The sequence below is a fragment of the Melospiza melodia genome, chromosome Z, assembly GCF_035770615.1.
Source record: "Melospiza melodia melodia isolate bMelMel2 chromosome Z, bMelMel2.pri, whole genome shotgun sequence".
Lineage (NCBI taxonomy): Eukaryota > Metazoa > Chordata > Aves > Passeriformes > Passerellidae > Melospiza > Melospiza melodia.
Genome location: NC_086226.1, coordinates 68,840,593 through 68,866,121, shown reverse-complemented (window position 1 = coordinate 68,866,121; position 25,529 = coordinate 68,840,593). Strand labels below are relative to the sequence as shown.

The 25,529-nt window shown below is 40.4% G+C and overlaps 1 protein-coding gene across 3 annotated transcripts in view; it reads right to left on the bottom strand.

Moving 5' to 3' along the window:
• LPAR1 (lysophosphatidic acid receptor 1) overlaps positions 1-25,529 on the bottom strand; it is a 71,904-nt gene that overhangs the window by 35,261 nt on the left and 11,114 nt on the right. For all 3 annotated transcript variants that reach the window (XM_063181510.1, XM_063181509.1, XM_063181511.1), the window contains exons 2-3: positions 12,176-12,346; positions 255-1,002 (exon numbers count right to left, since the gene is read on the bottom strand). In XM_063181510.1, the coding sequence (XP_063037580.1) occupies positions 255-1,002; positions 12,176-12,235 (808 nt within the window). In that variant the 5' untranslated portion in view covers positions 12,236-12,346. The remainder of the gene's footprint in view (positions 1-254; positions 1,003-12,175; positions 12,347-25,529) is intronic.

The following is a 25,529-nucleotide window of genomic DNA, read 5'->3' as shown; positions in this document are numbered from 1 at the left end:
TGCTGCAAAAAACCACCACATTACATTTTCATTAGTTTCATGTTACAGGGCTGAGTGACCACGTCACATCAACTTCCATAAATAAGCTTGATAGTCCCAGTGGTCACAGTAGTGAACTCTGGGTGCTCTTATTGTCTGCACCTCTTCCAGTGTCTTCCAAATTCTGCTGACCCCCAGGAGCTGAGCATGCATTACTGAAATCACCTGATAAGAAACAGAGCAGGGAGAACAGGGTGGGCAAAGTAGGCACTTACCAAGCACAATGACCACAGTCTTCAGGAGGCTCATCATGGTGTCCCGATTCCTGCGGGGTCCAGAACTGTGCCTGGACATTCTCATAGTCCTTTGGCGAACGTACCCAAAGATGTGAGCATATAGGACCACCATGACCACAAAAGTGACCAGGTTGAAAATAGCCCAGAAGACCAGGTAGGAGTCACTATAGAGCGGTGCCATGTTGGAGCAGTGGGTGATATCACAAATGCAGTTCCATCCGACACTCGGGATGGCCCCCATGACGATGGCCATAGTCCAGATAACAACAATGACAACGACCACCCGGCGGTTGCTCATCCGAGTGTGCAGCTGCATTCGGAAGACCGTAATGTGCCGCTCAATGGCAATGGCCAACAAGTTGGCCACAGAGGCTGTCAGACTGGTATCAATGAGACCCTGACGGAGAAGCCAGGTGCTTACAGTCAGTCTTCTAGTGTTGGGTCCTGTGTTGAACATTAAGTAAAAGTAGGCCAGCCCTGCAAAAAAGTCCGCAGCAGCTAAGTTGGCCATTAAGTAATAAATAGGAAAGTGGAACCGGCGATTGACATAAATAGCCACCATAACCAAGAGGTTGGCCAGCATTATGAAGATGCAGACGGTAATCCCCAGTCCCATTACAAGCTTGCTGACAGTGTTCCATTCAGTGGCTAGATATTTTCCACTTCGGTTATAAAAGAAGGCAATGGTTTCATTGTAGTAGCACTGTGGTTCACTCATGGCTGTGGACTGAAAAAAGAGAGAAAAAAAAGAGAGAGAAAAAAAATCCAGAATGACATCAGAACTGAAAACATATGATTGCCTTCATGGCTAAGACATACACAAAGAGAGGGGAGGGGGACAGGAAAGGAACATGCTTCAGAACAAATTAATTGTTTCAGACCAAATGGTATTCCACAACTCACAAACAATTGCTCTGAGGAATCTAGTAACAGCAACCAGATTAGAAACAACCAGAAATGGTTCCATCTGCTCTGGGAGCCAGCATGATTTCTGATGTAGTTATAAACTGCATAGAAAAAGAGCTTCTGGCCAAGCAGTTCTGCTGAGAGATTCAGTTAAAGGCATGAAATTCATAATTAAGAAAAATTAACTCTGCTAGACACCTTATTTATGTTATCAGTGTACAGAACTGTTGTTTGATTGTAGTGGAAGACTACTTCTTCAAAGAGAAGGAAATGTGCATTACCTTCCCAAGCAGGTTTTAACTCTTTCCATTTTCCATCATGGGTATTCCTTCCTGTCCCATCTTAAAATGTGGGAAGAACACCCTAGATAATGATTGTCAGTATGTTCTGAGACCGTGAATTACAAGGGATAATGTATGTCCGTAAAAAGTGCTTTTTATGAACAATAAAGGAAGCATGACATAGCATTTCTATAAGCACCAGCCGCGTTTCTAGAAATGGTTTGAAATACACAATGCTTTAAATATAACTCACCAGAAGTGACTTATTCCAATTTGAAATAGGAGTAAGCCAAGAAATAAGAAAAGAAATATTTGGCTTAACTAGTGTTAAAAGCATCCACCCTTATTTCCTGCAATAACTATTGTCATGGCTATGTCAGAGAACACATGATTAATTTTTTTTTGCAGAGTACTCTGCTGAGAACAGCTAGGGGGGCAACAAACCAGCCCATGTTCCACTAGAATGTGGAAGTTTTGGGTAAAACTGTTGGCTTATAAGAAAATGTCTAAGGAGTTTCCTTTTTCAGTTCCATTTAATTACTCAAGGTGCAATTCCCAAAAGGCAAACCTTAGGAAAAGAAACCCCTCTGAATAAAATCTGGTTTCTTGTTTAGCATGGGTAAACAACAAATATGTAAAAATAATAATTAAAAAAAAAAATCAAACCAAGAAACACATGTCAAAAAAGTCTTTTTCTATATAAGATCTGCCTTTGCCTCTCTGCTTTTATTGCTCTGGAACTCTATCAACTAAACTTGAATTTTTACAAAAATAGAACCAGTTTTAATAATGCAGGTAAGAAGCCAAATCAAGGAACAGATCAACAACACTAAAAGACGGCAATTTCTTCCCATTAAAACATACAAAGTGAACCATAGGTTTTGGACAGCTCCAGTTACTCTGCAGGAAGTCCTAGAGCCAGCCTAACCTTCTTGTTGAAAACAAAAACATACAGAATTGAGAAACAGAATTCATAGCTTGACTCAAGTGAAAATAGTATCTGATAAAGATCTCCTTAGAATTACCCAAAACTGTTTCTGTTTCTTTTCATTTCTACATTTGTCAATGCAATTAAGCCAATTCCAATAAAGCAATATACAAAACTTTCCATCTATATCCCAAATGGACTACATGATGTTTAAATTTATGTTAAAGAAAAAGGTCTTTTAAGAAAGGTTTTACCTCCAGCCTAAACATTGACCAGAAACATTTGCAGTCCCAGGATAATAAAAAGTTAGAGTAAATAGTATTTCTCAGCAGAGTGAATATAATGCTTTTATTGCTCCTCTAGGATACATCAACCCTTGGGTTTGAAGCCTTTTAGCCTTAATTACTTTAGAAATTTTGAAAGTTCTCATGTAGGATCTGTTGCATATAAAAAAAATTATTATAAGGGACGTTTAATAAAAGGAGACCTAGGTACAAGACATCTGGCTTTAATTCTTTGGTTAAAGACCTTGTAGTAATAACAGGTCAAGTATAAGAACCCTTGAGGGAGAGAGGAAGTCATATGAATTAATTAGTGGCCCATATAAAAGCTTGCCAACATCTGCATTAATTATGTAAAGCACAGGATTTTTAGTCTCTGTAGGAATATCGGGATGCAGGATCTAGTGGATACTTGTGATCTTGAATAAATTCTCTTTGCCTGTGTATTTGTCACTGTGTTTTTTACTTTCAGATGTCTGCTGCCCACATGTAATGATCCCTGCTTCACTGTTGCTCCTATGGAAAGAGGCGTGCTACACCTGGAAAAACATGAATTTTTAATTCAGAAATTTAAAATGTGGCCAGTATTATGCTTTTTATTTTCTTTTTCCTTCTTTTTTTCCTTGTAGTTTTGTTTGCACATGGGCTTAAAATGTGAATTATTCCCTGACTGTGCAATGTTCTCCCCTACCTTTTAGTTTGAAATCTGAAACAAAGTATGACAAAAAATATGACTTAATCATGAAATGCCAAGCCAAGGTGGAATGAACATACACACATAAGGGTATGTAAAATGCTACAGAGCCAGACTTGTTCAATTTAAAACTATGACAGCACTTGAGCAATCTCAGAGAAGTTAGCATGAGGCTCACTTGCTGCTTCTCTCATTTGGAAGACAGAAAAACAAAATGCTGTGTTCATGTAAGGGATTTTGGAGAAGCTTTGTTTTTAAGGCATTCTAATCTAAAACCTAGGATCTCCTGTAAAAGTAATCTTTTTGTGCCCTCCACGCCCCCCATCCCCCCAAGGGGAAGAAGAGAAGAAGATGAGACAGTTTGCTGGCAAAAATTCCAGCAGAGGACTTCCAGATTATCAGCTTTCTTGGATGCCACTGTATATCTTAAAGGAAGGTTTTGACCTCTCAGGTCACAAACATAAAAATCCCAAGGCATCACATTTAACTGGGATACTGACTGGAAAGGCTCAAGCAGGAGAGAAATGCACTGTATCCCTCAGTACTCAAAGTGTTAACATACCACAAAGGCATATCCAAGCAGGCAGACCCCATCCCCTCTCCTGCCCCTGCAGGAAAAGGGGCAGGGAAGTTTATATTTTAATTTCCTGAAGTTTCACTCAGTGTGTTTCACTGCCTGTGTAAGCCAGATGTGTGGTGCCCGGAGATTTACCTCATCCATTCAGTATATCTCAACAGAAGTTTAAAACAAACGGAGCTGCAAATTGCCCATGTTAACTAAACCTCTAGGATGAATCTGTGTGGAAGAAGTAAACATTGAGTTATAAACCAACAAGACAGATAAAGAAAAATAGAGTAAAAGCAGGCTAAAAGCAAAGTCTCCTCTCGCTTTATGAAGATGACCCAAGACACATTTGTCTCAAATCAAAGAAGAAGAAAATCACAAGTACATGGAATTCAAATTTTTAATATCATGAGACATAGTTATAATCACAGCACAGTGCTCACAAACCAGGAAATTTGGCACCAGGAATTAATAAATAAAAGTCACTCTTCTTCAGCAATGAGTCATTCAATTCACCTTGGCACTGGCCTTTTCAGGCACTATTTGCCTGGTTGTCTCCTCTCCTCTGGTTATATGGGATCACACCATAGGGGTGCCAGTGGCAACACTGGGAAGAAGAGCCCATGTAAGCTTTCCCATGTGTTGTGCCTGATTCATCTTGCTGCTGTGCCACCTCTGCATCACACCCTGAAGAACAGGATGAGGATTTGGATCCACAATACCCACAATCCTGACCACTGGATGTCCCTGGGAGAGCAGCCCATTACTACCTGCCCGTCCTGGGGCAGAGACAGCAGTGGAGAGCACACAGCCTGCCTGGAGCAACAGGGGAGAGGGGATCTCTGCATCCTGCCAGCTCACCCAGTGAGGGCTGCTCACCTGGTAAGGAGTGTGTATGGAGACATGCTTGGGGTGGGAAACAAACATCAAAAAGTTTTCAAATACCATTGACTGATCCTGCCTAAACAAAGCATTAATTAGCATGGGGTGCCTGAGGGGAAGATGATCAGTTTACAAACCCCTCTGCAATCTCAGAGTTTGAGAGTTCCTTGATCCACAAAACAAAAAAAGGCAGGTTACTCTCTCCCCACCCCCAGTACCCATGGGTGCACCTATTTCTTGTCGAGAGAAGCAGAGTGGAACATTCTTAGAATACTAACGTCTGACTTTTACAGCACTTTTCAAACTTGTAAGCCACAAATAAAGAATCCACATCCAGGAAATCTCTTAAAAATATCTTAACCCTAGACTCTCCAAACACACTCTGCTCCTCTCCTTATTGTCGTTTGCTGAATTCTGAACCCAGAACACAGAGGAGATGAAAAACAAATTTTCTAATATTGTTGTGGTAAACTAAGATTAAAAAACCATAATAACTCTCTTATATCTTTGCTTTTTGAGCAGCAGTGAATGGAAATCAGTACCCCTGCTTTCAGCTTATGTAAATATCTGAAGGTTACCAACATACTGAAAGGGGTCAAGCTGAAAAACTTCAGCGAACCAACTTCAAAATCCCCAAAGAAGGGTATAAATTAGGAATATGTTTAAAATAAGGATAAGCAAGTAAGTATAGGCATAATTGAATCAATATGTAAATACTTCATCAACCCACAACTGCTAAACATGGGGTTTATGAAAGTAAAGTTGCAACAGATGAGGAAAAAAATCCAATTTGCAGAAACAGTTGTCCATTACCTAATAAAAAACATAGACTACTTTTCAAACTGCAGAACATGAAAGAAAAGCTTTAAAATAAGGCAGAAAAGATGTGTTTCCTTCAAAGATAAAAGTAGAAGTAAAAAAAAAAAAACCAACATGAAGTCACAAGACAAGGCTCCTGATTCATTACAGCCTTATGCACAGACATATTTTTCATCTGCACTATGGAAGTAGGAAACCCTATCACCAACACAGAATGGCTCCTCCTCTTCAGAACTGCATTTCCCAAAGTAACCATACAACAGACTTAAAGATAAATCTGTATAATAAGATGGGGTGGGTCTGTCACAGCAGGTTACTTCATTTCACTAGATTCATTTTGGCATTCACAAAGGTGACAAGATAGGAGCAAATTAACCTCTCTCTTAATCTCTAAAGGGGATCCCTTTGATGCTATAAAAACATCCTAAAGCATAAAGTTACTTAAGGATTGTGTGGCAACAGCTAGTGCATTCAGTAATTTTTAGGATGCTTTCGTAGCAGACTGTATTACTACAGACTCTCAGAGCTGACAAATTGTCAAGCTGACAACTACTCGAAATTGAACTGAGAATTTCTCTGTATCCTACAGTTTATACCTGAAAAATGCAGCTTAACATTCTAGGCACTCAGTGTATTGAAGAGACCCAGCCCTCAGCAACAGTGAGAAAACAGGCAGTTTTACTCTTGGAAGGTATAATTCACAAGTGACAGAGATTCCATTGATGAACTATGATTATACAGATTGGCTAAAAAACCAGTGAGGTTGTTGACCTTCCAAAATTCTGCAAGTAAAAGGAGATTTAAGAAATTAAAAGCTAGAATTAATTAACAAGAAGAATTGAAAAAGAAAAGATAGAGTGGCCTCATCCATCCACAACTTAGCCAGCAATTCACACACTGTTGTATTACTGCTCCTTTTCCGCAGAACCAGAATTTTCATTTTAATGAGCTGTGTTCCTCCCAAGTACTACATAAATGTTCATAGAGAGTTTTTCAGTAGAGGAGGAAATGAAGACTGTTTGAATCAGGGCATAGTTCTACATCATCACACCCTCACTTACATTCCTAGAATGGCTTATATATGTTGATTACTAAGGATTTATTTTTTCTCTGCCAGCCCTTATCTGTCTTCCCAGCTCAAAGGGAGATCCTCACTGTAATGTGGAGATACTTGCAAAAAAAAAAAAAAAAAGTTGGCTGAAGGTAGAGCATAAAAAAAGAATTGGGGGCAGGTAGGGCATATTGAGCCCAAACTGGGCACTTAAGTCCAAATGCTCCAAAGTACAGAAAGGGCTTCTGCAAAGCTCTTAAAACTTCTTTTCCTTTGGGGTAACTTTCATGACAAGCTGAGCGTCACAAAAACTAGCCAAACATGGGCACAGGCTCAACACTTCGTGGCTTTGTGGGAGACACAGGAAGACAATTATATTCCATCATCTCATTTAGTGACCGAAATATTCCACCTCTTATGCCTTCACAAAATGTCTTTGCCATGGTGCTGATTGGGCTGCTCCACTTTTTGCCCAGCTCACCCCCTGCTGCCCTGTTGCAAACTGCTGTGTGTCCCTGAATGCTGCTGTGAGGATGAGTGCAGTGCAGGACAGACCTTTATCAGAGACCCCCACCTTGGGACGGATTTTCTGGAGAGAGGTGCAGCACAGAGTCCTATCTGAGCACTGCGAAAGCCACAGTGAAAGCAGTTGGAGGGGAAAAATGTCTGCACCTATAACATCCCAAATGAGTTTTCATGCATAAATCATTTCATTATTTACAATGTGCATCCTTTAAACCCAGTTAGTAAACCAAGCTGGGAGTTAATTATTGGCTACAGCAGCTCAAAGATAGCAATTTTATGCTGAAAAAATACTGTGGGCTACACTGGGGCTGCTTCTACCTCCAGGGCACACCTTCCATCACTCCTCACCGAGCAAACCAGCAAAGTGAACACTTGGGAGAGTTTAACCTACAAGCAAAATGCTAGCAAATTTCATTTTGGGACTGGAAATAGAGATTTACAGATGGAAATAAGAAGACTGTTCTGTGTTTACAATACAGTAAAGTAAAACAATTACATTTATTTAATGAAATATATGTTAGACAATATGAGTTTCTTCTGCTTTGATATATTGAGATATTTGTGAAATATATAAACAGAATATAGAAAAATCTTTGTCTCAAAACTTTAGAAACAATGGGGTCTCTATAACTAACTTGTACACACTTTACTGAGCAGTTGCCTTTAAGGCAGTACTGGTCTACTTTAAACAAAATGGAGATGCATTTTGAACCTCCAGTAATCTCATCTAGTAAAATAATTTTTGAAAAAGGTGTACTGGTGTTTTAGTTTTTCTTATGATGTCTGTAACTGGATGGATATACAGCTAATCACAAATTGTTTCTTCCAGCCCCACCATTTCCTTTTGTTCTGCTGTTTGCTGTATTTACCACCACAAGAGGTCTGTTTTGGTAACAATGCTAATTTGTTTATTCAGATCAAGGGGGACAAAAAAATCCACACACTTGTTGACTGCAGAAACTTGGGCGCCAAATCCAAAATGCAAATTTTGTTGCACTTCTTTGGGGAAAGCTGTGCCAGCTCACAGCAGACAGTTCTCGAGCACATTATGAGAAGGATAAGCATTCTGTGGCAATGATAGCTTAAATCCCTTTCACCCCAGTTCAAACAAAATGAGGAGAAAATAGAGATGTTGTGTTCAATGGCACAGAGTGGGAGAAGTGGTTTTGGGCTCTGGCCATGAAAGGCCATTCTAATGGAAACTGCTCTGGATTTCTCTTTGGAACAGCTGCAAGGCAGTTATTTAAGGCAGTACTCATTTGCTTCTAGTATTTGGCTGGTAGGATCCACTGCTGGCAAAAGCAAAGAGAGAATGATGAATTTTTGTTGTTTTCTTGTTTTAAGCATTTCTGAGGCACTGTCGGAAGTCCTTGGTTCATTAAGTAACTGGAGCTCAAATCATTACTTCTTCAAAGCTTTTACTGCAGAATTCATCTCATGCCATTCACAAAGAGAGAAAATACTAATTACTTCAGAGAATACTTTAATCAGTATGGGTCACCACTTGTGATGCTTCTTTTTTTTGCAAACAGCAAAGCCCTCTGGGATGCTAAATAATTCTTACAGAATTATTTAACTTTGTTCAAAGCATTATCAGACTAGTCAGGTTCCTATGAGATCATTTTACTTATCCATATTTGAGGTATGAAGTCAGAACACGTATAAAAATATCTCCAAATTAAAAATCATAAATTTCTGTTACATTTTATTTCTCTTTAAGAACAGAACAGCTTATCTAATCAGAAGTCACTAGACTGTGATTTATTGTGATTAATTTGAGATCATTTTGCCTTACAATGACATCCTGTGGCAAAAACCTCAAAGCATATATGGGAAATTTTTTCTTTCATTGACTTCTTTGACATTTTGTGAATGCTGTCCCCTAACTATTTTCTGTTTCAGATCACAGCTATGGACAGGTAAACTACCTTGAAACTTTACTTATCCTTCACCTTTATACATGACCAGGATGCCTCTGCTCTTACCATTTCTTGTGTCTGGTAAGAAGATTCTGGGGGTGGAAAAGAAGAGGGGGGATTTGAATAAATTAGTGTGGTGAGAGGGTATGAAGAAACATGACTGTGGCAAATACATTGCTTCAATGAAGCGTTGTAGAGCAGCACCAGAAGCAGGCCCTATGTTGACACACTAGCTGTAAGAATTATTTAAGACAATATTAGCAATTTCACATCTGGTACCCAGGAGTGACTTTCAAAAACCTTTATAAAATGTGAGCCTTTTGTTACCTGACTCAGAGGACACAAATCTTGGGAAAATGCCATTTGCCACTAAATTAACAGGAACTTCTCTTATTGTGGTGCCACAATGAGTAGCTCTAAGACTGAAGTCTGAGCAAAAATCTATCGGAAGGAGCTCTGGCTTAAAAAAAAGGTCTTGCTGAGGTCTCTGAGATTCTCTCCCAGGGGAAACAAACTTGTTTGCCTGGTGGAGTTAAAGGACTGATCATAAGTAGTCAAGTATTTTTTACTGCAATGTGTAAACATGTATGCCTATACATATATAGGTATGAAAAATAGGTAGTATTTACTTCTGAGTCTAAATTGACCAAATGTGAAGGAAGCCAACTATGCTGGCAATGTCCAAGGAAAGTTTAAAGACAAGGATTTAAAAAAAAAAGAAAAGAAAATTAATAGTAAAGTCGCAAAACTCTTCTTTTGCAACTAAGATGCTGTCTAGCTCATGCAAAAGGCATGCAAGGTTATTTCCAAGTTTAAAAAAATCCTTCCTTAAAACACTAGTCTCTAAATTACTTCTGCAGCACACCATGGCATCTCCTCAATTTCAAAACGCAAAATAATGTCCTCTGGGGGGGAAAAAAAAATTAGTCGATGTTGTTTTCTAAACTGTATCCAAAAATTCATTCCAAACATGAAAGGCAAAAGCTGCCCAGGCAGCAAGTATAAAAAGTGCTTTACTTCAATATTTGATCTAGTAATTGTCTCTTTACATATGTATCTCACTATGTCCTTGTGTGTTAAAAAGGTCTTCCTTACTCTCAGAAACATATAGATGGCTCCCAGCAGAGGCATACTGGCAGCAGATTGTCTGGAGATGCTTGAATATGTTTATATATGATTGAAGACTTTTATATACTGTCATATCCACAATGATTTACTGAAATCTTTGGGAATTCATACATTGTCTTCTTGTACAGACACCAATTTTGAGCCTACTTTTGCAACATAAGGATGAGGGAATGGTACTTCTACCATAATCTTTTACACTGAGATACCAGTCTTTCCTCTGCTTCTTGTTGTCATTTATTTTTGGCTCCCAAGTCAAACCTCATTGAAGCAGAGTTCCTAAACCTTGAGTGTGGAGAGAGTCCTCTCTATTACTAATCAATGAACCTATTTATTTCTAGTCTTTGGCCTAGTGATCCAAGTCCAGGCAGATTTATTCAGTGAAAACTCTCTGTAGACCCAGGATATGTGCATTTATACAACACAACAGAAAGGTGACCATGCTGATCATCAAGTCCCTTACAAGTGATAGCTTTCCTTCTGCTCATTCTTACACTACAGCTGCTCTTATTCTCCTTTCGAGAAGGCATTTGTCTTGAACAACAATCCTTAGATACACACAAATATGAAACATGCTGCAATCGAGCAAACTACATGAGTGAAATCTCCTTGGAATAGAGAGTGGTGGCTGGGTTCCCAAAATGGTGAGGGCTGGCAAAATGACTACATTGTTCCACTGCCATAAACGCACCAAAGCAAGAGCTGCATATTCACCATGGTAGAGGCAACAACTGTCTGGCTGTAAGCATGCTCTGTAAACCATTGCCACTCCTTGGAATGCCATCTCAGGCCTTGAGGGACAGATTTTATAGTGACATGGTACACCAGAGGGAATTGAATCAGACAATGGGACTCATTTCCAAAACAACCTCAGAAAGTCTTGGGCAAAGAAACACAGCATTGAATGGATTTATCACATTCCTTATAACCGAGGAGCCTCTGGGAAGGTTCAGAGGTATAATGAAGACCACATTAAGAACATTAGGGAATTGGGCATGGAAGCATTGGGATGCAAATTTAGCAGAAGCCATTTGGCTGGTAAACACCAGGGGATCTGCTAGAAAATCCCTTCACACTGTGGGAGAAGATACAGTCCCTGCAATACACAGGGAAGTGGATGGGGAACTCAGTGTGGATTTCTCCTCCCACTAAAGCAAACACATTTGTGGGATTGTCTTTGCCCAAGGACCTCGGTGTATCTGGTGGGTAATGTCTTGGTGGGTAGCGTGGACAGACAGGGTGTGTGCTTCAAGGAGATTTAATCCTGGTGGAGAAAACATTCTGTGGTGTAAGTTGTATGTTGCAGGAAGTAAAGTAGCAGGAGTGACATGAACTGATGAAGAATTAATTTTGTGAGGAGCAAGGAGAATGCAATGACAACCCAGGCCAGGATGGTGTTGGTGTTCAATGATCAAGTATACCATTGGGTCCTGTCTTGACCACTCATCCCGATGCACTGGAGATCTGGAGGGATGCATCAGTGCTGCACTTTGCACTGATAACTGGAAAGGTGCTGATAACACACCGCTGTTTTGGCTATTGCTGAGCAGCACTGGCACAGCACCAGCGCTGTCTCTCCAACATTCCTCCCTCCATCAAGGGGGCTGGGGGTGGGCAAGATCCTGGGAGGGGACACAACCAGGCCAGCTGACCCAAACTGACCAAAGCCATATCCCATGGCATTTGATGTCAGCTCAGATATAAAAGCTACAAACAGCACTATAACACAGCAATATCATGTCTCAAAGTGTAACAACAGTCTTAATAAGTGATGAGTGTCTTTAATATAGTATTTCCAGAAAAGTCCCCTGAATACCCAAAATAAGAGAGGAGAAAAAGATAGGATTCAATGAGGAAATAAAAAAAGAGTTAAATAAAAAATAAAAAATCAGTTCACCTGCTAGTTTCATCTTGGTGTACTCACCTCAATCACCTCAGGTTGGGACATCATGGACGATGGCACTAAATCGGTGGGGACATCCATGGTAGCTCAAAATGCCCCTGCTGCTCTCCTTGTCTGTTCCTCTGCACCAGCAAGCTTTTGGTAGGAACACAGAAGCCCTTCCTCAGACTCTAGTCATACTGATATTTACTCCTAAAAGTAAAGAAAAAAACCCTGTTGAGAATAACAAGAGAACTGGGTAGGCAGTCAACACCCAAGATCTTGGGCTGCTGCAAAACCAGTCCCAGTTTGTACTTGTCAGCCCCACTTGCTGACATGACCACTCACAATAGATTTTCAGAGGTCTCCATAGGTATACTGGAATTTGATCCAGAACAGGAAAAAAATTCACTTCACAACACAAACTAGACTCACACATACTGAAATCAGCAAGAAGGCTGACGCACAGACTGCTTTTCTTTTGCAAGGAAATATGGTTACTACAGAACATTGTAACTGTGTTGACTTTTTTCCCCCCACAACAAAACGAAAAAAGAAATCCCCACAAAAGAGTACTCATAGAATTCAGGAGACATTTATTCCCTCAGTTAAGTGATCACATGAACTTTTCTTCTTTGTTAAGGAAAACAGCTTACATATTATGACTTAAAAATGTGACAGGCTTTTTTCCCAGGTAGTCGCAGATTTGCAGTACATGAATATACCAAACTGTAAAATCTGCTCAGCTGATTTAACAGAATGAAGTTATCTCCACAGCTATCATGTTTATCAAGGTCAGTCTAGCTTCCATATATATGTTCTTTTCTTTTCCTACTCTTGTGTGCACAGAAAACAAACTAACAAAGAGGTGGAGGGGGAAAGCCCTGTAAATGTCCAAGATAATTCCATAAAAAAAATTATTAGAGTAAAGTAAAAAATTAAGGTAGACTAGGACAACTGCTGGCTTTTTCACTTAGTGAGACCAGACATATACAACACAAGCCACAAATTAGTCACCACAGAAAGGATTTTGGAGAGAAACATATTCCTGTCTTCATCTGTCACTTCCTATTCTGCAAGCCATGGCAGAAATCTACTCATGCAAAGTGTAATCAGCATCCAATAAACATACCAAAAATTACTCCAAACTTCGGTGGTATTTTTCAAACTGAAGACATGCTATAGTTACACAGACAATGCCAGTAACTTTCCTGGCCATAAGCTCATTTTTTCAAAGGCAACACTTTCCAAGCCAAGAAAGAACAGATAAGTGCTGTAGGAAAGTTATGCTCCACATGCTTTTCTGATTCAGTTATGTCTTTGTTTTTGGTCTTGTTAATTTAAAGTCAGCCTTTGCACGCCACTGTGGAAATTATTCCTCCTTCTTAAAAAGCATCATCTTGAAATGCCTGCTTCACATTTCAACACATCCCCACATGCCTTACGTCACATGTAGCTGTCTCATCTTCCAAGCTCTAGGATCACTTTTTCCATCTTTATATAGCTTTCCAGTGACCCCTATTCTTTCCTACTCAGTTCTGGCTAGTAACCTTTCATTCTTTCCACTCCCTGCTCCAAATTTCTTCTCCTATACTCATGGGGAGGGCAGAAAATGGAGCTGCAGCATCTCTCCAAGATAGTCTCCACAAAGTAAAAGAACAAACACAACCTTCAGGCTTCCCGTTTTATTTAAAAAATGAGAAGTGAACTAATTTTATGAAATTCACTAAGTTTTCTATGGACAGATGAGGGAAACAGCATCAGCTTCTTAGGGAAGTTTCTGCAACTTGACAGTAAAGTTCTATCAACAGGCTGAAATCCTCAACCAACATATCTCATCAATGTGAACTGTTACAACTGTAACTTAAATATGGTCTCAGAAGAATTTTTTTCCGTTCTTCTCATGGCATGCTTAAAAGCAGCAGTTTCAGTGCACCTACTTTACAACAATCCTTGTTAGTTTCTTTTAAGATTTTTCTCTTAATTCTGAAATGCTGCCACTTTTGGATAATGAAGCAGGGGAAATAATTACAGTTAAAGTTGACTTTAGAGAAAAATGTCAGAACCAAAACCAAAGGTACGCTTAGAATCCTGTCTGTCAAACAAAAAGGAGAGAAAACAAACTTTTTTACTATGGAGCACCATAAAGAAAAAGAAGTGAAAAACTAAGAAAAGAAATTTCTGAAGTCTGTTCAGCTCATAGTGTAAAGCACTAATTGATCCCAGATGGTTAGGTTCTGTAAACTCGTCAAAGAAAATAAAACATTTAAACACCATGTAGAAAAGGTGAGAAAGTAAGAAAAAGATCTCACACAAGTGTCACACTTCCAGATGTCCCATCTGAATTTTTGCCATCTGAAAGTATTCATTTGGCAGCCTTCACTAAACAATCCTGCTTGCAATTAATTCATTCAGCTCACAAATAAATACATCACCCCACCATGGCAGCCTTACCAGTCACAAGGACAAGTGAATGCCATCCAGGGCAGGGCAACAGCAATGACTTGTCCTGCCTATCATTTCATTTTACTACTTGTTGAAGTGATAGGTAGGACAACGGGTGTTTTTCTGCTGTCTCAAGTTGAGATAAGATCAATTTACTGGAAACAGCAGTGAGATAAGAATACAAACAGTAACAGCAACACTGTTAATAACATAAGTATACATAGAGAAGGTGATATGCATGCAGACGTGCTCAAAAACCAACCTGGTGCCATGCTGCCCCTAAGATGATGAGCCATGCACAGACTGTCTGTTTTTCCTCCTGACTGCAAGCCTCTCCTTTTTCTTGGAAGCAAGATTCCCTTACTTCCAGCCCCCTTTGGGCCATAGAACAACCACCTGGGCATGCCCACAGGGCTCCAGGCTCTGACCCCTCCCGGCAAGTGTGAGAAAATTAACTCTGTCCTGGCCAAAAATCAAGCACTATCCACTCCTTATTCTATGCCATCTGCATCACGCCCCAGTGTTACACCTTCCAACCTTACACACGTTCATATACAGATACACACAAACACTGGTATCAATTCCATAGTCAGCGGCTGTCCCTCCAAGATGTTTGTTGTGTTCATTTAGTCCCTGACTGTGGGCCCTGTGAGGAGCTCACAGCTGCTGTATCTGGAGCATCCATACCCATTGTCCTTGGTAGTTATGGCATGTAGAGGCAGTGTCATTCTGCAACCAACATTACAGACTCTTCTCACCCAAAAAGCAAATACTTTTGAGGTACACACCATGTTTCCCCATCCCTCTGCATTATCTGCCAAGTGCACTCAGTTCTTGAACAAAAACAATCCACGGATGGGTTTGCCTTTTCTTGAGGCAGCATTAATCCAAATTGTCTTCCCTTACACATTTCTCATATGCACCACAGCAACTTTATCCCCTTCCACAGTATGTGGAGGTTTGGATTGGGCAGGGCCAACTCAAACAGTAGAGCCTCCAATACAAGAGCCTCTAGTGTCAACTAACCAGGTGGCATTCTCTAAATGTAGATGCCAATGTTTGAAGGTCCCACTCACTACCCATTGCTTTCAATGTGTTTTTTGGCAGTCCATTGCACTGCTCAAATTTCACAGAGACTGGTGCATGATAGGCAAGGACTATGATAAACCCACTCAATCCTGTGCTCTCTGGGCCAGCTGTCTGTTTTTGAAATGGCTCCTGTTGTCGCAATCCATTCACTGGGGGGGTTACCATGCCTCCAGAGGACCTGCTTTTCCAGGCCCAGGATGGTGTTTGAGGCAGTGGCATGAGGCACAGGGTAGGTTTCCAACCACCCAGTGGTGGCTTCCACCATGGTCAGCACGTAGCGCTTGCCCTGGCGTGTCTGGGGCAGTGTGATGTAGTCAATCTGCCAGGCCTCCCCATACTTGTACTTGGACCACCGCCCACCGTACCACAGGGGCTTCACTCGCTTGGCCTGCTTGATGGCAGCACACGTCTCACAGTCATGGATAACTTGGGAGGTACTGCCATGGTTAGATCCACCCCTAGATCACAAGCCCAACTGTGTGTTGCATCTCTTCTCTGATGATCTGAAGCATTAAGGGCCCACTGAGCCAGAAGCAATTCTTGTTGCCAGTCCAGATCCACCTGAGACACTTCAGCCTTAGCAGTTCATCCACCTGTCTGCAGTTTCAATGCTCTTCACAAGCCTGACTCTTGGGTGCATGTGCATCTACAGCACACACTTTTACAGCAACTCCTCTACCCAGGCAGAGGTGTCTTGCTAAAATTCAGAAGCCCAGATGTGTTTCCCTCTGTGCCAACTGTCTTTTTTCCATTGTTCCAGCCGTTCCCACAGAGCATTTGCCACCATCCATGAGTCAGTGCAGAGATAAAGCGCTGGCCACTTCTCTCATTCAGTGATATCCAAAGCCAGCTGGATGGCTTTAAGCCCTGCAACCTGACTTGATCCAACTTTTTCATCAACAGCTTTGCAGCTTGCCATACAGGAATCCATAGAGTTGCTTTTCATTTTTGACATACCCGTAAGATATGGCACAAACTGTCAGTAAAGACAGAGTTGACCATTTTCAGGTAGCGGACAATATAGTAAGGTCTCCTCAGTACATCACCACTACCTCCTCCTCCACTTCTGATGATAATCTGAAATTTTTGCTTTTGTAGTAGTCCATTATTACTTCCAGTGATTTGGATTACCTAGTTGATCTTGCTGTGTGATCAAGCACACTCCACTTATTCCATGTGGCATCAGTGGCATGAAGTGTGGAAGGGACTTCCCTTTTTAACATCCAGCCCAGCACTGGGCAGCCAGCTTGCCAGGAGGAGCTTTACTTTGGTGCCAATCACTTCTGAAGCATATTGATCCCTCCCATAAGCTGCCAGATATACTTTTTCAGCCAGGTTGTAGGATGCCTCAGATCCTTTGTATTGCTGACTTCAGAATCCCACAGGTTCTGAGTCCTCGAGTCTCTCCAGGTACTTGCAAGAGATTCCAGGACGGTCCATTCTCCCTGGCTGCAGTGTAGAGTACACTTTTTACATCCCGTCTCATCCTATCTGGCCCAAGGGCTACTGCATGAACGATCTGTTGTTTAATTTGACAACGTCCATCTTGTCATTTTACTTCTAAAAACTGAATTTCCTGGGCAGATCCCTTGAGCTTACTTCACCAAAAACCATGATACCACCAAAGCATAAGGACAAGCCAAACTAATTTGTTTTGAATATATTTAATGAAGGTAGCTCAGTGTGTGCAGATTGCAAGCCAAGCTACCTGCATTTAGTGTATTCTTCAGTGGAAGTGGTTATGATCTGTACAATTTCCTCCTAATTCTGCCTTCTCTCTCTTCCATGGGATATTGTATATGCAGCTGAGGAAAACCCCCTGCACTCTGTTCAGTACTTAAAAGAGCTGCAAAAAGGTAATAGCCGTGATTCAGTATTGGGCAAAAGAAGCAGAAAAGAAATAAAAGAGATTTCCAGACAGATGGTGAAGCCCATTGTTGTACACTTGCCCTAAAGTTCTTTTGAACAACATTGAGCAACTTTTTTCCATTTAATGAGACTCCCTACCATCTCCCCATCACTTTCTGATGTCTGAGCAAAGAGACTGTGGTTTCTCTTGCCTCAGCAGATGCACTAACAGTTTGGAAGCTAGCACAAAATTAACGGTCCCCGCCAAATTTTGCTGATAGGGTGTGCTTGAATACACACATTTTACAGAGCAAATTCTGCATAGTGGTTGGTATTAGCCTGGCTCTACTACCCGACACCCCTCTCCAGAGGGCAGGATAAAGAGTGTTATCACATCCAGTATCTATTACCATGGCAATAAGTACTGAAATAGATCTAGTATATGGCATTGATTAAGCATGTTCAATAGTGGTGACTGCAACAATCAGCACACCTTCAGACCAATTACTGTCTTAGGTTACAGTGCAAAATGTAACCCAAAGTATGTATTCTATCACCATTTTCATAAGCTGTTAAAACGAGCTGGGGGAGTGCTCTTTATCTCTTCCATGACTCATCCCTGATAGCTCTCTGAGGGATAATTTCTGTTAATGGAACATCAAGGTCTCACTGCATGACTCATACATTACATCATCCCTTTGTGAGACGCTCCGCCCAGAGGGAGGAACCAAGCATTCCTACCTGGATATAATCTGAGGATTGGAATACCAGAGCATCTACCACTGGATTCCCAGAGTTCAAGAGCTCCACAACCACCACTGGAGCAGGACCAGACTTTACTACAGGACCACTTCAACAGAACCACATCCACCATTTAACTGGACAGCTATTACCACCCTGACCAATAGGGTGTCAGGTTGTATTCTGACTCTGTCAGTTTAAGCCAGTGTTTTCTGCCTTTATTTCAATTTTCCTATTAAATTTGGAATCTCTCAGTGGTTCACTATCAAACTGGTACAACTAACAAAATGCACAAGTTACACCTGTTCTTACAGCACATTCAATGCCTCCATCATCCCAGTGAAGACCAGTTCTACAAATATGTCCACCCCCAAGCCTTACTGTCTGCTGTTTCTAATCACTGGCCAGACTGCTCGAAAAAACTACAGAGCTATAGCTTCTCACCCAGTTGGAAGCTCTTCATAAGAATGAATAAATTCACTGTGAAAATGGATTTGTGAAGTATTGGTGAGGGGTTGTGGAAGTCTGGAAGGGGAGTTCCAAAAACAAGGGACAAGCTCACCACATTTCCTGCGCTGGGCTGCACCATAGACCTCCCTGGAAACAGTCCCTGCCAGTAAAGCCAGACATTTCTTGAGTCTAACTTCACTCTCTAGAAAAATAGAATGGAATTTTCTAACATATGCAAAAGTTCAGACAAAACAATAGGAAATCTCTACCTTGTAAACACTGAAATAAAAACCAAACCAAACCAAACCAAAACTGATAGTAAAACATACCTGACTCTGCCATTTTCCAGCATCAAAAGTGGGATACTTTTGGTATTAATTACAAAAAGTTACAAAATTAACAAAAATTACAATAAACCCGAAGAAATTTGCCAGATTTTTAAGTTTAAGACTAAAGATCAGACTGAAGTTACAACAAAACTGAGCTTATTTGTTCACTTTTGCAGAAGAAACTGAGATACTCACAGGAAACAAGGTGAATTTTTCATGCTGCTGTTGGACTAGCATGCTATATAGGGGCAAAAGCTCTTACATGTGCACCAAAGACAGGCAATAACTACACAGAATAAAAGATGCTTATATAAATAATACCTCATCCCCAAAACACAGTGCATATATTTACCAAAACCACAACTAGAAATAAATTTATATCTAGAAATATTTTTCCATCAAATCCCTGTCTCTGTGGAGGAATCCCCTAGGAACCCAGTAATTTCTTTGCAGTTGTCAATAGTTCATTCACTTTGACATTAAATCTAAATTCCTTGCAGATATTGTTTAAGAGATCAGAATTTTCTCTCGCAATCTGAGAATGTGAATCCAACAGCATCAATGTCTATCCAGGCCTTCTGCTACTTCTACTTCTGCTCACAGAATTCCTGCTGTTGATGAAGCATTGTACTTTTTGAGCACAAACATACCCAGAGCAATTATTAAAAATTGCCATTTTCCAACTGACACAATAAATACTCAACACAGAAACTGCCTAAACAAAATAACATTGAGGCTTAAAAGGGAGGGAAGGAGAGGGAAGAAGACCTGCAACAAGAATAATATGGTGTTTTGAATGTTTCACTGTCATAAAAAAAAATGTAGTGTATGGGACTTTTTTGTTTGGTTTGGTTTTTTCTTGTTTTTCTGTTTTTTTTTGTTTTGTTTTTTTTTTTTTTTTTTTTTTTTTTGTGTATGACTGTGTGGTTTTGTAGGATTCTTTTTCTTTGTTTTCAGCACTCTGAGCACTTAGGACTTTGACAATCAGAAAAACAGGACAAAAATCTCTCCCAATTACAGATCAAACCTAATCACTGAACATGTCAAAACAGGTAATGCTGACACCATTGCTGCCCCTTCAGAATGACAGTGTCCTAAACAATTGTCTTGGAAGTAATTCTGTGATACAACAAAGAATCAAGGATTTTATTACTGCTATGTTTCCATATAAATAATGCATCTACTGTTGTGTGGCACGATGCCTACTTTGATTGCAATTTGTCACCCAAAGTATACATTAATCTTAACATTAAGTGCAACCACCTCTTTAGCCATGAACACCATTAAAAGCAGACCAGCAGCATGTTTAGCTGTCTATCCGCTTGCAGATTGCTTCACTGAAACAGCATCAGCTGGCTAGAGCACTCAGCTTTTATTTAAGCAAACCAAGACAACACCTTGGAAAATTTAACTTCAAGATGCCCAGGTACCTGAAAAGCATCTGACAAAAAAAACCCCAAACCAAAACGTATATGAGAACTCACTTAAAGATCAAACTAAAATGCAGAAGTCCCAAAGTGCATTACTAACCAGAAAAAAAGAAAACAAGAAACTCATGTTTCCTATCTTCTCTTCTGTCTTCCACCAAATCACACCTGTACACCTCAAAGACTTTGAGACTTTTTAAAAGCTGCTGCAGGGATGCTTGCAACTTCTTGGGGCTAAAAGAGATTTCCAGTTTCCATTACCTCAGTTTTACTTCCAAAATACAGCTGTTAGCCTTTCTTAGGTAAGGAAAAGAAGATGAAGAGTTCAGTAGTGATTAGAGGCTAGAAATTTATTTCTATACAAATTTTAAAAACTGCCCTTAGATTCAGTGCACTCTTCCACAACACAAGATTACACACAGGCTCTCAAATTGAATCCATTTGCATTCACAGTGCAGGCTGTGCTTCAAACAAGAAAAAAATAATTACGTCATTCAAAACTTTTTGAATAGAAGCTCTGTGGCTAATCTGGGGAAGAACATTGTTCTGGCTTCAATAATACAAGGACTACAAGATTGCTCCTAAGGCTTCCCATGACAGAATAGAGCCTGCAAGTTCAGCAAACTTGTCCCAGGTGGAGCCTCCTTAACCAAGCTAGTTTCATGAACTCTGTAGAGGGAATGTGGTCTGAAACCGTCCTCTTTCTCCACACTAAGATTAGGGAGATGATCTATCACCTTAACAATTTATCATGCACTGAATTAATTTACAACAATAAAATAGTATCATCATGCATTTGCACTCCCTCAGAGAGATAATCTGCTGACACAAAGAACGTGGTTCAGCAAAGGAACCTTCACAGTGACCCCACCAGGGCAAGGTTAGAGAGCCTGCCCACATCCCCAAATTAAAGCAGAAGAGCAATCTGAATATATAGAAGGACAGAAACCCCTCTCCCCAGATTTGCAATGAAAATAACCAAACAAACCAGTAGATGGAACAATATCCTCAAGCCTTTACCTTGCAGGGTAATCTTTTCCATATGCCACTCTAATTTGCCTCATGCCCCTTCTGAGGATGACAAAAGCAGACTGACCACAGTCACGACAGGGGTTCCACCAAAGGGCAGACAGCTCAAGAGTCTGTAATTAAACTACACACGCCTACCCTTCTCCTCTATGTGCTCTGAGGTCCCGCCCCAGAAAGGACCTCCAGATGATCTTAAGTGAGTAGATTATTCCCAAAATTACAAGACGTTAATTCTTTCAGGAATTGTTTTTGTTTTAGTATTGTGTATTTTGTTATTTTGGGGTTTTTGGAGGGAAAAGAAAACGTCACATTTTATTAAGTGACAGAAAGAATCCTTTGAAAGGACAAACCCATAGGATATGACATTGTAACATGTGAAGTCATGAACACATTCACCCTAAGTCATGGCAGTTATGATACAAACTGGATTCACATCATCAGCAGGCTAATCCACCAAGTTTTTCTGCATACTGATGAAGAGAAATTAACCAAAATAAAGGAAAAGAGACAATAGAAAATTAGGAGTGTAATATCTCAACTTTTTTTTTTGCTAGAACTGTCATGACTGTACTCTCGAAAACTGACTCATACTCCTTTTCGTTGCTGAACACAGCAGGGACTCCTTTTTCTCTGCTGCAGATTGAGGCACTTATTCTCATCTGCAGTCAGACAAAACTTTCACTTATTTTATGAAGTTGTCCTTTTCCAGAATCCTTTCCGTACTTCCCTGACCTAGGAAAGTTTGCACCATTCTGTGCAATTCTCTCACTTGCTAAACCTCCTTTCCTGATTATTTCCATATTGTATCTATTCCACACCCATCTCTTGGGGAGCATTTTGTTGCTGTTTTTTCAACCCAGAATGATATCTCATCTTCTACTGAAGCCTTGTACTTCTCTGAAAAGCAGAACTTTGTGAGAACTCAAAAATAGTTCTGCATGGCTTCCTCAGTTTTCTCATTTTCCTGCAGTTTGCCCTTTAAAGCCAACACATCAGTCTGCCTTCCCATTACTGTCCAGCAACCCTAGAACTACTTCAGTCATTATCTAGCTTCTACTTATGACTTCCATAAGTGTTTGCTCATTAGGAATTGCTTAGAGATGGTTGTTCCTTTGCCACTCATTAAGGCTGGAGAACTGCTTCCCACTCTCTGGGGGAAAAGTAAGCATCTGCCTTAATGCAAGGGATGCTGGCTGGTAGATGCACATCTCTTGGGAATTATTAGGAGCTTCTTCAACACAATGAACAGGTCAGTGTAAAAATAATCACATCGAACACACAGACATACAAAAACTGCTTTAAAACATCTCTGCTAGCCACAGCACCATCTTCAAGAAATGAAGAAGCAGCTCCACAGTGTTTTTGTAATTGGTAAATACCATAACAGGAAGATATTCCTGAAAGTGAATTTTTAATTTTTGCGTTTCAAGTAAAAGAGACTTAAAGAACTAGGAAGATTCCAGATCAATAATTCATGCAATCATCTGATTTCAACATTATCTCACTACTTTAAACTTCCAGAATCACAAGAAAATTAAGAGGAAAAATACAGCTAGACACCAACTCCAGGAGAATAATGTCAGCCTGCTTAGGCTTATGAAAACAAGCCACTACAATACGGATGGTCTCTCACAGCACAACCACAATGAAGTTGCTGTCATGTGACTGTATTTTCAAAATATACACTTTCATCATACTGACATATATAGTATCAAGTACTCCTAAAAGAAGTAATTTCAAAACAGTTTCTGAAACTCTTTTGAAATTGTTTATTTCTACTGACAGACATGAAATTTGAACTAGTTAACAAAGAGGCAGAAAAGTTCAAAGTAACCATAGATAGCTCATAATTTAAGATACATTATTAACTGTTGCCAGCACTGGGTGCACATGTGTGTATAAAAGAAAGTATGGTGCATGCTTTTGTCCTCTTCTGTCTCTTCTGTTATTAGAAAGAAAAAAAAAAATAAAAAGAGAGAAAAAGAGTGACAGAGCAAGGAGATGCTCATTAAAATTATTCTGAGCACTGGATTTGCAAGGGTAGTGGACAGAATTTATCTCCAAATACATTCTCATTATTATTTTGCTTATTAATTAATATAATTAAAGAAGATAACAGTGGACAAAGGCTTTTGTATCAGCTTTATTAATGACATAGCCACAGGGATAGAGTGCACCCTCAGCAAATTTGCAGATAGATACCATCCAGAGGGATCCGGAAAAGTTTGAGAAGTGGGGTCATGGGGATCTCATGAGGTTTAACAAGACCAAGAACAGGTGCTGCACCTGGGTCAGGACACTCCGAATATCAGCACAGGCTGGGGTATGAACAGATGGAGAGCAGCCCTGTGAGCAGGACTGGGGGGTGCTGGTGGGTGAGAGGCTGGGCATGACCCAGCCATGGGCACTCCCAGCCCAGAGAGCCAAACGTGTCCTGGGCTGCATCCAGAGCAGCGTGGGCAGCAGGGCAGGGAGGGGATTCTGCTCCACCTGGAACCTGCATCCAGCTCGGGGGTCCCAGCACATGGACCTGATAGACTGTCCAGAGGAGATGTTGCAAGGGATGGAGTGCCTCTCCTGCAGGAAAAGGCTGAGGGAATTGGGATTGTTCAGCTGGGAAAACAGAAGGCTGCAGGGTGACCTGTTTGCAGCCTACAAGGACCTGAAGAGAGTCTTCAAGAAAGACAGAGGGACTTTTTACAAGAGCATGTAGAGACAAGAGGAGAGGGAATGGATTCCAACTGAAAGAGAGTAGTCATATATTAGGTCATATATTAGGAAGAAATCCTCTACTGTGAGGGTAGTGAGACACTGGTGCAGGCTGCACATAGAAGCTGTGGATTCCCCATCCCTGGAAGTGTTTAAGGTCAGGATGGATGGGGCTTTGAGCAACTTGGCCTAGGGAAAGTGCCCCTGTCCATAGCAAGGGGCATGGAACAAGATGATCTTTAAGGTCCCTTCCAAGCCATTGTATGATTATGATTCTAGCTATACCAGAAATCAGGATACTTTTCTCCAAACTATCACTTCTCAGCAGAAAAAGCACAAGAACTTAATCTCCTAAAAAACTTACAAAAAGAATTTTAATATTTGTTTCCAAGAAGAAATAACAAATTCAACATCTCCATGGACCAGCAACAGAGACTCCATTTGTAAACTCCACCTTTTGTTTTAAGCTCAGAAAAGTAGCAGAAGGCTGGCACTCTTCTGAAACAAGTTTGTATTTAAACATTCAGGCAATATCCTTTTGCTAGGTAAAAAAAACCATCTGGATGATAACAAAGTGTCACAATTCTCTAAGCAGCTTTGAGGGGGGCCAGCCTTAAAACAAATACTTCCTTTTTACCCCATATCCACAAAACAGATGTTCGATCTTCAGGCAGAATAAACCACCACAAAATACAATAATCTGGAAATGCTGAAGCCAAGGAAGTTCACAATTAAGCATGCCAAACCTCAAATCCCAAATTACAAAGGCACCACCTCAGTATAGATCTACATGTGCCATGACCAATGATACACAAACAGGAGTTAAATTTAGTTTATCTGAAATAGAAATCTGCCTACTATTCCCCTCACTCACAACAATACATTAGAGACTAAGGCAATAGCTTAACATGGTTCAGGCCACCACCAGTGCAGACACAGGAACTATTTATCAACCCCTCAAACCAGAAATAACAGCCATGCTCCTTCAGAAATATTTATGCAACATCTGCATTGGTTCAACTGACTGTTCTCCACTTTCCGCAGTGCTGTATTTTGCAAAGTTAACCTGAAAGAAATTTGAAAGAGCTTAGATTTAACAATAAGAAAGAATTATCTTAATGGCAGGATTTAAATTCCCTATTCTCATGTCACTGCTCTTTCCCAAGGCCACAAACAAGCTTATCTGATGGACAGCAATGACCCAGAAATAAGATCTTACCTTTGATCTTGTCAAAATGGAGGGGGAGCAAACCCAGTAGCTCAAGACAACAAAAATCCTGCTGTTGACAAATGAAAGGGAATTACTTCTTGTCCATTATGCAAATATCT